This window comes from Lithobates pipiens, unplaced genomic scaffold (assembly GCF_037356315.1).
Source record: "Lithobates pipiens isolate NorthernLeopardFrog02 unplaced genomic scaffold, aLitPip1_a1.2 Scaffold_23, whole genome shotgun sequence".
Classification (NCBI taxonomy): Eukaryota; Metazoa; Chordata; class Amphibia; order Anura; family Ranidae; genus Lithobates; species Lithobates pipiens.
In genome coordinates this window covers 214,255,284-214,267,361 of record NW_027507785.1, presented here as the reverse complement: position 1 = coordinate 214,267,361, position 12,078 = coordinate 214,255,284, and the positions used below count along the sequence as shown (strand labels likewise).

General features: G+C 44.6%; 1 protein-coding gene across 3 annotated transcripts in view; it reads left to right on the top strand.

The window, feature by feature from the left end:
* The first annotated feature begins 1,470 nt into the window (after nt 1–1,470).
* The window catches only part of CDC14A (cell division cycle 14A), a 188,035-nt gene continuing 177,427 nt past the window's right edge, over nt 1,471–12,078 (top strand). The window contains exon 1 of one of the 3 annotated variants that reach the window (XM_077452824.1): nt 1,471–1,702. In XM_077452824.1, coding sequence (XP_077308950.1) covers nt 1,660–1,702 — 43 coding nt within the window. In that variant the 5' untranslated portion in view covers nt 1,471–1,659. The remainder of the gene's footprint in view (nt 1,703–12,078) is intronic. The other 2 variants (XM_077452822.1, XM_077452821.1) reach the window with 2 other exon arrangements.

Below are 12,078 nucleotides of genomic sequence, written 5' to 3'. Positions count from 1 at the left end.
TGGTAGGAATTGATGAGGTGGCACTGATGGGTGGCATTGGTGGGCACTGAGAGGTGGTATTGATGGGTGGCACTGATGCGCAGCACTGAAGGGCACTAATAGGTGGCACTGATGGGTGGCAGTGATGGGCACTGATAGATGCCACTGATAGGCAGCACTGCTAGGTGGCACTGATTGACAATACTGGTGGGCATTGGTAGGTGGCACTTGTGGGCACTGATAGGTGGTACTGATTGCTGGCACTGTTATGTACTGGTGGGCACTGATTTGTTGCACTGTGGTCACTAGCAGGTGGTACTGGTGGGCAGAGATGAGGCGGCTGTGCCTCTTCCTCTTTGGGACCGATGTCCCTTCAACAGAAGCCGGTGATCGGCTTCTTTTTTCTCCTCATGCTGTCAGTTTGAGAAGAAAAAAAAATGATTACAGATCTTCTGTTTACATCACGTGATCCACTGTCATTGACTGACAACTCATCACGTGGTAAGGGACCGGAAACAACCCCTTACTTCGATCTGTGATCACCCAAGTCTCATTGACTCGATGATCACAGCATGCGCAAGGAGCACGCAAAGGGGAGGATGTCTATTGACGGCCTACTGGTGTTGTGTCGAATACTGTCCCCCGTCGGATAGTGTCCGCCCTGTACTGCGCTTGCGCAGTACTGAGGACAAGGAGACACCGAAAGTCTCCGAAGATGAGCGGTGCCTGCGCACTGAGTCCAGGTTCAAGCCCCACCATCCAAGTGGACATAGAGTTAGAATAAAAAATTGCCGAGCGAAGCGAGGCTGTGCCCGAAGCGAGCTTGTGAGGGGCCGTTACTAGGTGCTGTTACATCATCTACCGTATGTCCACTTGCATGGTGGGGCTTGAAAGTACTATCAAGTGTGCAGGCGCCGTTCATCTTCGGAGACTTTCTGCGTCTCCTTGTCCTCTGTGCTGCGCAGTACGGGGCGGACACTATCCGATGGGGGGACAGTTCTTGGCAGAAAAAAGTAGATCCGTGCTGTATTCGGCTATAATACGGATCTGAAGGGGTTAATTGGAGTTTTGGAATTTTTCATATTGTTAGTAAAAAATGTGCTCTGTCAGTAAATTTCCCACGTCTTGTCAGTAAATAATGGTACAGGATGTTGGCAACCCTCATGACAACACTGCTTAGCATGGTTGTCAGTCACACAGCTACTACATTTACAGAGCGGGAAGCTGCAATACTCTAGTAGTTCTTGGCTTTAGATACACTTTCATTGAAACAAACGGCCCGAAATGTTTAATATGTACGCCTGGCCATTCACACGGTGTGAGGACAGGTTCTCTTTTCAGTCAGTAAAGCGCGCCTTCCTCACAGAGGACAGGAACACGAAGCCATGCCCAGTCACCAGCACGGCACTGAGGCGGTTAAGCCTGATCTCCTTGCCACTCCCTGATTGGTCACTGGAAACAAAGCCCTAGTAACGGAGCCCCGTCCCGGATTGGCTGCTGGTAACCAAGACGGAGGACTTTAAGAGTGCGGAGAGCGAGTCCTGAAGGCTGGGGGAGAGGCAGAGAGCCGGGGGTCTGCTGGGGGGACAGGAGAAGAAGAGGGACATGAGAGAGTAACGGGACAGCCGGAGCGTGTGCGGGCAATGCCGGGTACAGCGGGGCTCTCCGTGTGATCTGGGGATGGAGAATCAGGAGCTGATCAGTGCAGCGGAGATTATCAAGGGTGAGTGAGAGAGAGAGAGAGAGAGAGAGAGGATGAGAGGATCCTCTGTGTGTTCTGCATTGTCTCATCCGATCACCACTAATGCCTATCCAGTCCATCACTTCTCCTCCATACACAGCACCATACCCCATGGGGGGCACAGCACCCACCAATCATCACTCACCTACAATCACCCAATCACAGGGGCCTAAACTTTTTATTAACCCTCACTGGTTAAAGTTTGCTGGCTGTGTCCCCTTAGAGAGATTTCCCTTCACTTCCTGTCACAGAGACACAATGAGATCTCTACAAAGTGAGGGGGACCCGTCAAAATGGCCACACACATATTCAATCCGATTGCACAATTTCTGCCCAATCTCCTTTAGCAAAATGATGTAATGTAGAGATAACCTCCTTTCAGTTTGTATTAAACCCTTTAACAGTTTCAAAAACAGTTCCATTCCTGACACCTACCAGGATAGTAACTGTCACATTGCTTGTGCGCTCAACCAAACTGTCAAACCATCAAGTGCCATAAGAGACCTTTCACACTGGGGTGTTAGCAGTAAAACGCTGCTCGTTTTAGAGAGAGCCACGGTACCCAGCCCCACCAGAGAGAGAGAGCCACACTACCCAGCGCCACCAGAGAGAGAGCCACGCTACCCAGCGCCACCAGAGAGAGAGCCGTGCTAACCAGCGCCAGGGAGAGAACCACGCTACCCAGCGCCACCAGAGAGAGAGCCGTGCTAAGCAGCGCCAGGGAGAGAACCACGCTACCCAGCGCCACCAGAGAGAGAGCCGTGCTAACCAGCGCTAGGGAGAGAACCACGCTACCCAGTGCCAGAGAGAGCTACACTACCCAGCACCAGAGAGAGAACCATGCTACCCAGTGCCAGAGAGAGCTACACTACCCAGCACCAGAGAGAGAGCCGTGCTAAGCAGCGCCAGGGAGAGAACCACGCTACCCAGCGCCACCAGAGAGAGAGCCGTGCTAACCAGCGCTAGGGAGAGAACCACGCTACCCAGTGCCAGAGAGAGCTACACTACCCAGCACCAGAGAGAGAACCATGCTACCCAGTGCCAGAGAGAGAGCCATGCTACCCAGCGCCACCAGAGAGAGAGCAATGCTACCCTGCGCCAGAGAGAGAACCACGCTACCCAGTTCCAGAGAGAGCCACGCTACCCAGCGCCAGAGAGAGAGCCACACTACCCAGTGCCAGAGAGAGAGCCACGCTACCCAGCACCTGAGAGACATCCACGCTACCCAGTGCCAGAGAGAGAGCCACGCTACCCAGCGCCACCAGAGAGAGAGCCACGCTACCCAGCGCCAGAGAGAGCCACGCTACCTGGCACCACCAGAGAGAGAGCCACTCTGCCCACTGCCACCAGAGAAAGACTGAGCCTATGCCAGGGTACAGACATGCTACACTACTGACCAGGGAACCCAGAGTGATCGATTGTCCAGCCGGAGGGATCACTGCTGTAGCTTAGCTGGGCCTAGTAAGAGGACCCATCAGCCATTATCCATTTCTTATCCTAGGGAGTGTACTACACCTGCAGTCTCTGACCATGACAATGTGATAATGACATTGTCGAAAAGGGGCAGTGCATGGTTGACCCTAAAATGATGCCCCTCCCTGAAAAAAGTTCTGCGAATGCCCATGAGTACAATCTCCTTTAGATCTACAATCAACTCTGCAGTATAAGGGCCTGCCTGTTTTTTTACAGATTGAATGGTCTGTTCTCATACTACATGTTTTTTGGTAAATCTTAAAGGGGTTGTGAACCCTCCTGTTTTCTCCTATGCATTAAGGTGAAAAAACCCCTGGCAGTCACCGCTCCCCCCCCCCCCCGTTTTACTTACCCGAGCCCTGGAATTTCACCTGGCGGAGATGTGCGCTTCCTTTGCCCGGGGGTTCTCGGTTCTTGATTGGATAGATTGATAGCAGCGAAGCCATTGGCTCCCTCTGCTGCCAATGACACGGGCACAAACAAACTGCACAATGGAGGTAATTATGACACGTTTTTTATTTAAAAAAACAAAAACACGAATATTTACAATCACTTTAAGCTGGTCATACACTGTACAATCTCTGTATAATTTCCTTTATCTTTAGCCCTGGTTCTCACCGGTGTGATTTGTCATGCAATTTGAAAGTTCAAAATCACACGACAAGTCGCACTTTTGCAATGGAACTGTTCAAATCTTTGAAAAGGGTTCCAGCTGTATTTTTTTTTGCAATTTCATTGGGACTTGCATTGACTTCTGTTAAATGAAGTCACAAGCCGCAATTAAATCAGAGGTCCAAATCGCATTGATTGCACTAAAATAATGCAATTTCAAAGTCGCACTGGTATGAACCAGGGCTTAGGGCCCTTTCACATGGGCTTTCCGATCAGATCCGCCTGGTGGACCTGATTGGAAACTCCATGCAGCTCTATTGATAAGTGGATGTAAACGGACATCCACCTACCTCCGAGTCCGTCTAGGTTGCTGGACCTAAACATGACGGATCGGAGGAAGCCTGATGTAAACTGACACAAGTCTGTTTATATCCTGCTGCCGATAGATCTATGACGGGTCCACCTGTATTCAGCGGACACAAACTGAATGGGCTCAGATGTAAAAAAAAAACGACATCCGTCCCACTCAGCACCGATTCAGCAAGGGATCTGTTCAGAGGATTGAGAGTGCAGCAGAGCAGCGCCAGGTAAAAGAGCCCTTTAAAACGTAAACAATCCATAGAAACAAAATTGTACAGAGATCACACAATCAGATTGTATAGTGTAGGACCAGTTGAGGACACCAGAACAGACACCTTCAGTGGAAGATAACCCCTGAGTTCTGCTGACAGCCCTAAAAGGTTAGATTTCCCAAAACTTTCCATCTCAGTAACAGGGCAAAATGAGAAGGTGCTGGCGCAGATGGTGATAAAAATGTACCAGGGGTTGTAATCCTTTTCTTAACGTCTCATTAACACTAAAATAACGTTTTTGTTATACTCCCACTGTAACAAACTAATGTCTTCACACGTTTTGTATATTTTTTTATTGCATTAATCATGATTGTAATGGCCCCCAGATCAGGGTAACCAGTAGCTTCAGGGTTTGAATAGGAACTTTTCGGATTGAGAGCTCGTAGATATCAGGGAAGTTGGCTGATTATTGCAGAGCACACGCTCTCAGAGGTTGGTCGCTTTCAAGCACAAATCCAGCTCTTCTTGGAATGGTAAAGATATTTTGCTATTCATCTAAGTAGCTTCTTCTGTTCTAATGAGTGTTAGAACATAACTGAACATTGACATCCAAGGGATCAAGGTGACTGGGTTACCCGTCTGCTTGTAAATCAGCCCTTCTGAATCCTTATATCATGGAGAGACCCTTAAAATAACATTGCTGGTCTCAGTGGACCCCTGCTAATATTTCCTATATCTATAGCTTATGATGCATTACCATTATGGTCAGTGGGAAGAATGTTCCTTACATTTTGGTCAGTGGGAAGTATGTTCCTTATATTGGTGGTCAGTGGGAAGAATGTTCCTTATATTGGTGGTCAGTTGGAAGTATTTTCCCTTCATTGATGGTCAGTGGGAAGTATGTTCCTTATATTGGTGGTCAGTGGGAAGAATGTTCCTTATATTGGTAGTCAGTGGGAAAAATGTTCCTTATATTGGTGGTCAGTGGGAAGTATGTTCCTTATATTGGTAGTCAGTGGGAAAAATGTTCCTTATATTGGTGGTCAGTTGGAAGTATGTTCCTTATATTGGTGGTCAGTTGGAAGTATGTTCCCTTCATTGATGGTCAGTGGGAAGAATGTTCCTTACATTGGGGGTCAATAGGATTATTGTTTCTTACGTTGGTGTTCAGTGGGAAGAATGTTCCTTACATTGCTGGTCAGTTGGAAGAATGTATCTTACATCAATGGGATGAATGTTCCTTACATTGCTGGTCAGTGGGCAGAATGTGCCTTATATTGGTGGTCAAACAATGACCTGGATCAACGAGAACTAATCCTAGAAAGTATTATTTTGATGCTTGGAATAAACTTCCAGCAGAGATAGTGAGTGAGCCAATCAACAATAAATGGCTCCAAACATGCTTGGGACAAACATAGATCTATACTTAGAGAAAAAAGTTAATGAAAACAAACAAACCAAAAAAAATCAAAAATCAAAAACATGTATAAAAAAAATAAAAAAACAGTTAGACTCAATGGACTACTCAGTCTTTTTTCTGCCATCACATTTCTATATTTCTGTGTTTAAGCCTCATGTACACTGCTGTTGGTAAAAACGGACGTTCAGAGGCAGTTGGATGCTTTTTTCAACTGCGCCTGAACTCATCCAATGTTATCTTATGTGTACATGTACACAGGTTAATTTAATGTCGTTTTTAGGCAGTTGCGTTTATAGGCTCTCCTTTGAAGGCAAAAAAATGTGTTCAGACGCTGAAGTTTCCGATGTTTCAGACGCCAAATGTGGCTAAACGCGGTAACTTGTGTTTAGCTGTGTTTTGTTTACAGGTGTTTTAAATTTTTGGCTATTTTGAAAAAAATATTTTTTTTAAAAAACGCCTCTAAACGCAAACGTGGCTAAACGCAGCATGTAAACGTGGCAAAACGGACATTTTAAATGTGGTTTATTATATGTCAAGTTAAATGGTTAAGGAGAGGTTGTAAAAGCGTCCCATGTACATTAAGCCTTAACCTTCACAGTCAATCCATCAATAATCTCTGATTTTAACAAACAAATAAAACGAAGGCATAAAGCGATCAAAAATGCCACTTTGAGAGACATTGATTTGATTTGGATCAATTTCCATCCCATTTATGATCATTGGAAATTAGGAAACCTTTGTAGTTATTGAAATCCACCAAACCGCTACAGAATCGCCTCGTTTTTGGCCAACATTGGAGATCACTATTGATCTGACTTCTAAAGTAGTTATCACTGTAGATTCTATAATCTTGAATCTCAGGCAAACTTGATGTTTGTTGTGAATTTTTATATAGGCTGTATTTACTCTTAACATTAGAGTCTTCAGTCGTTCTCTAGGCTTTTTTTTTTTTTTTTTCAGCATTTGTACAGAATTTTTTTGCTTATTTTGTGGTTTTCTAAAAAACATTTTTTAGAAGTTATTTTAGCCAATGGAAATCTGATTACTAGGGAATAAAACAATGTCGATGAACGATTTGCATGTTTACTTGTATTTCTGTCGGGGCTAAAAACGGTTAATGCTCTGTACACACGATCCGATTATCGGACGAATGATCGTCCGTTTTTTTTTTTTGCTTGCTAATCTCACGTCGAATCTGATGAGGTTACTAAAGTCATGAAAATTCCCGAATTACAGAAAAAAATAATCAGAAGTGACGTGATGTGTTGTAATGCATTTGTATTGCATTTTCAAAGGATAAGGCTGCTTTCACACTGGGGCTGGAGCGGCGTCGGCGGTAAAGCGCCGCTATTTTTAGCGGCGCTTTACCGTCGTTTTGGCGGCGGTCTGCGGGCGCTAGCGGGGTGGTTTTAACCCCCGCTAGCGGCCGAAAAAGGGTTAAACCCGCCCGCAAAGCGCCGCTGCAGCGGCGCTTTGCCGGCGGTATTGCCGCGGTGTCCCATTGATTTCAATGGGTAGGAGCGGTATAGGAGCGGTGAATACACTGCTCCTTCACCGCTCCAAAGATGCGGCTAGCAGGACTTTTTTCACCGTCCTGCCAGTGCATCGCTCCAGTGTGAAAGCCCTCCGGCTTTCACACTGGAGGGAAAGGGGCCGGTTTTTTTCAGGCGCTACACAGGCGCTATTTTTAGCGCTGTAACGCCTGAATACCGCCCCAGTGTGAAAGCAGCCTTACTGTACTGATTAAATGAAAATTGTACGATCTGGCATCGTACGAAAAAAATTAGTGTGCATGTCTGACTGTCCTGATCGGTTCTTGAAAGCTCTGTATGAATGATCCGATTATCGTACAATCGATTAGAATGCGGAATTTTTCGTACGATTTTCGGATCGTGTGTAAGGGGCATAAGGCTGCATTCACACCAGGGAGTTTTCAATCATGGGCAGAATTGCAAGATCAGGAGCTTCTTTTGAGCGAAAACCTTTACGTAGTGCGGTTTGCCACGATTGCAGCGCGCTTTATCGCACCACTACCGCGGCAGAACCGCACCACATTTTCAGGTGCCATTAAAACGAATAGTTCCTGAAATTGGAATTGTGCGATTGTCATTTGACAGCGATTCTGCCCATGGTTCAAAATGCCCAGGTGAATGCAGCTTCAAGCGACACTACACTCAGGTGTGAACAGGTTAAATTGAAAACCATGGGATTTAGTATAGTGGAGCTTTTTTGGAGTTACAAAACACTCAGGTGTAAATGGGGCCTGAAAGTTGACTTTTTTTCCCCTCCCAATTATAATGGGATCCTTAGAGTCAGATGTTCAGTTGGTTAGTTTCATGTATTTAGTGTCTTGTATTTTTTGCATTCATTGTCACTATGGTGAGGAAACAGAGGCTTTCACAAGCCTAACCTTGTCACTGCCTGTGATCAAACACATTGAGAGCCCTAAGATGAGAGATAGTGCTGTTGGTTTTGTTGTCCTCTCATTTACTCAGGTATCACAAACATGCAACAAAATCATTAATTGACACAAAGTATCATAGATTTGTTAAAAGCAATTATAATAGACAATGACATTTTATGTTTCAATTTAAAATAAATGAGGATCTCTTAATCGGAGCAGTAAGGGGCTCTCATTATACAAGGGATCATTTTACAAGGTGATAAGGGAAGTGATTTCCCAATAGTCACATACCATTGTGCCAATTCAGACCGGACAATTTACAAGGCTGACAAACTTCAGTTGCCACGGACACAATGCTTGTGTGCAGATGTATTTAAAACTGGTTGTGTAGGAGGGTGTTGTTCCTCCAGATCACCCCTCTACAACAGTTTTGCAATTGTTACTGCTATCTTTAGCCATCCTGCTGGACAGGGAATAAATGATGTGTGGATAATAAATACACTTTTTGGGTGGTCATTTTTTTTCCAGCTCAAAACGTGCTGAACATGCCCCGGGCCATTTTCCAGCTAAAGGACCAACCAAGCCACTTTTTGCGATTCTGCACTGCGTCGCTTTACCTGACAATTGCACGATCATGCGACGTGGCTCTGAACAAAATTGGCATCCTTTATTTCCCAGAAATAGAGCTTTCTTCTGGTGGTATTTGATCACCCCTGCGGTTTTTATTTTTTGCGCTATAAACAAAAAAAGAGCGTCAATTTAAAAAAAAAACACATTATTTTTTACATTTTGCTATAATAAATATCCCCCAAAAATATATATAAAGAAAATATTTTTTCCTCAGTATAGGCTGATACATATTCTTCTACATATTTTTGGAAAAAATCGCAATAAGCGTTTATTTATTGGTTTGCGCAAAAGTTATAGCGTCTACAAAATAGGGGATAGTTTTATGGCATTTTTATTAATAATTTTTTTTTACTAGTAGTAGTTTATTAGTTTGCGCAAAAGTTACAGTGCCTACAAACTATGGTATATATATATTTTTTTTTTTTACTAGTAATAGCAGCGATCAGCAACTTATAGCGGGACTGCGATATTGCTGCCGACAAATCGGACACCTAACTAACACTTTTTGGGGACCAGTGACATGAATAAAGTGATCAGTGCTAAAAAGTAAGCACTATTACTGTAATAATGACACTGTCGGGGAAGGGGTTAACATCAAGGGCGATCAAAGGGTTAAATGTGTTTCCTATAAGGGATTGCTAACTGGGAGGGAGGTGCTTTGAATGGGGGAATGTAAAGATCCGTGTTCCTGCTTTGCAGAAACACAAGGTCAACACATTCCTCCCTCACAGAACAGAGATCTGCCTTGTTTACATAGGCAGACCATCATTCTGCCTTTCTCCTGAACGATCAACACTGTGTCCAATCACAGTGGGAGTGGTTCGCTGGCGGCGCACATGCATACCCCAGACCCCAATCTGTCAGATCAAGTAGCAGGTACATGATCTGGTGCAGAGCGGTCACTCTGCCACAGTAAATCTACAGTGGGCGGTCACTAAGCGGTTAAAGTTTGCTGCACAACGTTTAAGCCTGTGAAATACAGGGAGAATACAGTCTAGTCAGATGAAACCAAAATGGAACTCTTTGGATGCCATAATACACACCATGTTTGGAGGTCAAATGGCACTGTACATCATCTCAAAAACCCCATCCCAACAGTGAAGTTTGGGGGTGGGAACATCATGATGTGGGGCTGCTTTTCAGCATACGGTACTGGCAAACTTCATATCATTGAAGGAAGGATGAATGGAAAAATGTACCCAGACATTCTTGATATAAATCTGCTCCTATCTACCAGGATGATGAAGGTGAAACGAGGGTGGACATTTCAGCAAGACAATTGTCCCAAACACAAAGCCAAGGAAACTCTCAATTAGTTCCAAAGAAAGAAAATAAAGCTGCTAGAATGGCCCAGCCAATCACCTGACTTGAATTCAATAGAAAATCTATGGAAAGAACTAAAGATCCAAGTTCATAGAAGAGGCCCACAGAACCTTCAAGATTTAAAGAAGTCTGATGGAAGATGGAAGAATAATCCAAAATCACACCAGAGCAATGCAGGCGATTAGTTTCTCCATACAGGAGGCGTCTTGAAGCTGTAATTACCAACAAATGATTTTTGGATGAAGTATTAAGTGTGGTACACACTATAAGAAAATCGGGCGAACGATCGTGGGATTTTCCTTGTTGTTTCACAGCAAATCAGAACCGATGTACGAAAATTTTCGTATGACAAAGGCTTTTATTTTGTTGTTTATTGTTTGTGATCATGTGCAGTCTTTTTCCGATTTTTCTTGTAGGAAAATCGTACAAAAAACTGTACACATTAAACGAAAATCGTTCGTTCTGTTCCCGTATGAGAAACATTTTGGAGTTAGTCCCTTCGGCATCGGCTGTTGAAAGTTGTATACACACTATATGAAAATCGTATGAAAATTCTTTGGACGAAAATGTTTGCCCAATTTTCTTATACTTGATCCCTCCTGTCATTCCATTTTATTACACATAACTTAATTTCTAAACATATTTGTTTTGGTTTGTTTGTATGTATAGTTTGCATGGGTTGTTACCGACATGTGGTGAAAATTGCACGCCAATAGTACCTTTAGAAAAATGGTGACATGCTCAATACTTATTTTACCCCATATATATATATATATATATATATATATATAGATCTATATATAGATCTATATAGATTAGAGCTGCACGATTAATCGTTAAGAGTCGTTGTTGTGTTTTTTTCCCATTGAGAGCTTGAAAAAAGTATTTCCTGATTCTTTCTATGCAGAGAATTCTCTCTGCTCTGCTAAAGCAGACAGCTTCAAAAGAAAGGAAAAAACAAAACAAAAAAAACACTTCTCATAACCCCCACCCATTATAGAATCCACCAACTCCGTCCCCTGTAGTACTTCATATACCAGGCTCTACATTATAGACAGGGCTCTGTACATCATATACCAGGCTCTACATTATACACCAGGTTCTAATGACACATCAATATGTCTGACAGCCCAGCCACACTCCTCGTTCACCAGAGAAAAAAAAACAGGAAACACAAAAAAGGTGCTTGGGAAAACAGCAATAGGCAGAGGTCATCGCAGACAATGAAGTACAAGAAAGCCTAATAAAATAAAACAAATACAGTCATCACATTTAGTGACTGCAATAATGCAATATCTTACATGTTTGCCTTTGGTGGTGGGATCAGAGGGATGGTGATGATCAGAGACAGAGGGATGGAGGTGGGGTGGGGAGTTGGATCAGTGGTGGGTGGGATGGGATCAGGGACAGAGGGATGGATCAGGGACAGAGGGGTGGTGGGATGGATCAGGGGGATGGTGGGTGGGATGGATCATGGACAGAGGTATGGGTGGGTGGGATGGATCAGGGACAGAGGGATGAGTGGATTGATCAGGGACAGAAGGATGGTGGGATGGATCAGGGACAGAGGGATGGGTGGGTGGGATGGATCAGTGACAGAGGGATGGATGGGTGGGATGGATTGGGGACAGAGGGATGGATGGGTGGGATGGATCAGGGACAGAAGGATGGTGGGATGGATCAGGGACAGAGAGATGTTGGGTGGGATGGATCAGGGACAGAGATATGGTTGGTGGGATGGATCAGGGACAGAGAGATGGTGGTTGGGATGGACCAGGGACAGAGAGATGGTAGGTGGGATGGATCAGGGACAGAAGGATGGTGGGATGGATCAGGGACAGAGAGATGGTGGTTGGGATGGATCAGGGACAGAGATATGGTTGGTGGGATGGATCAGGGACAGAGAGATGATGGGTGGGATGGA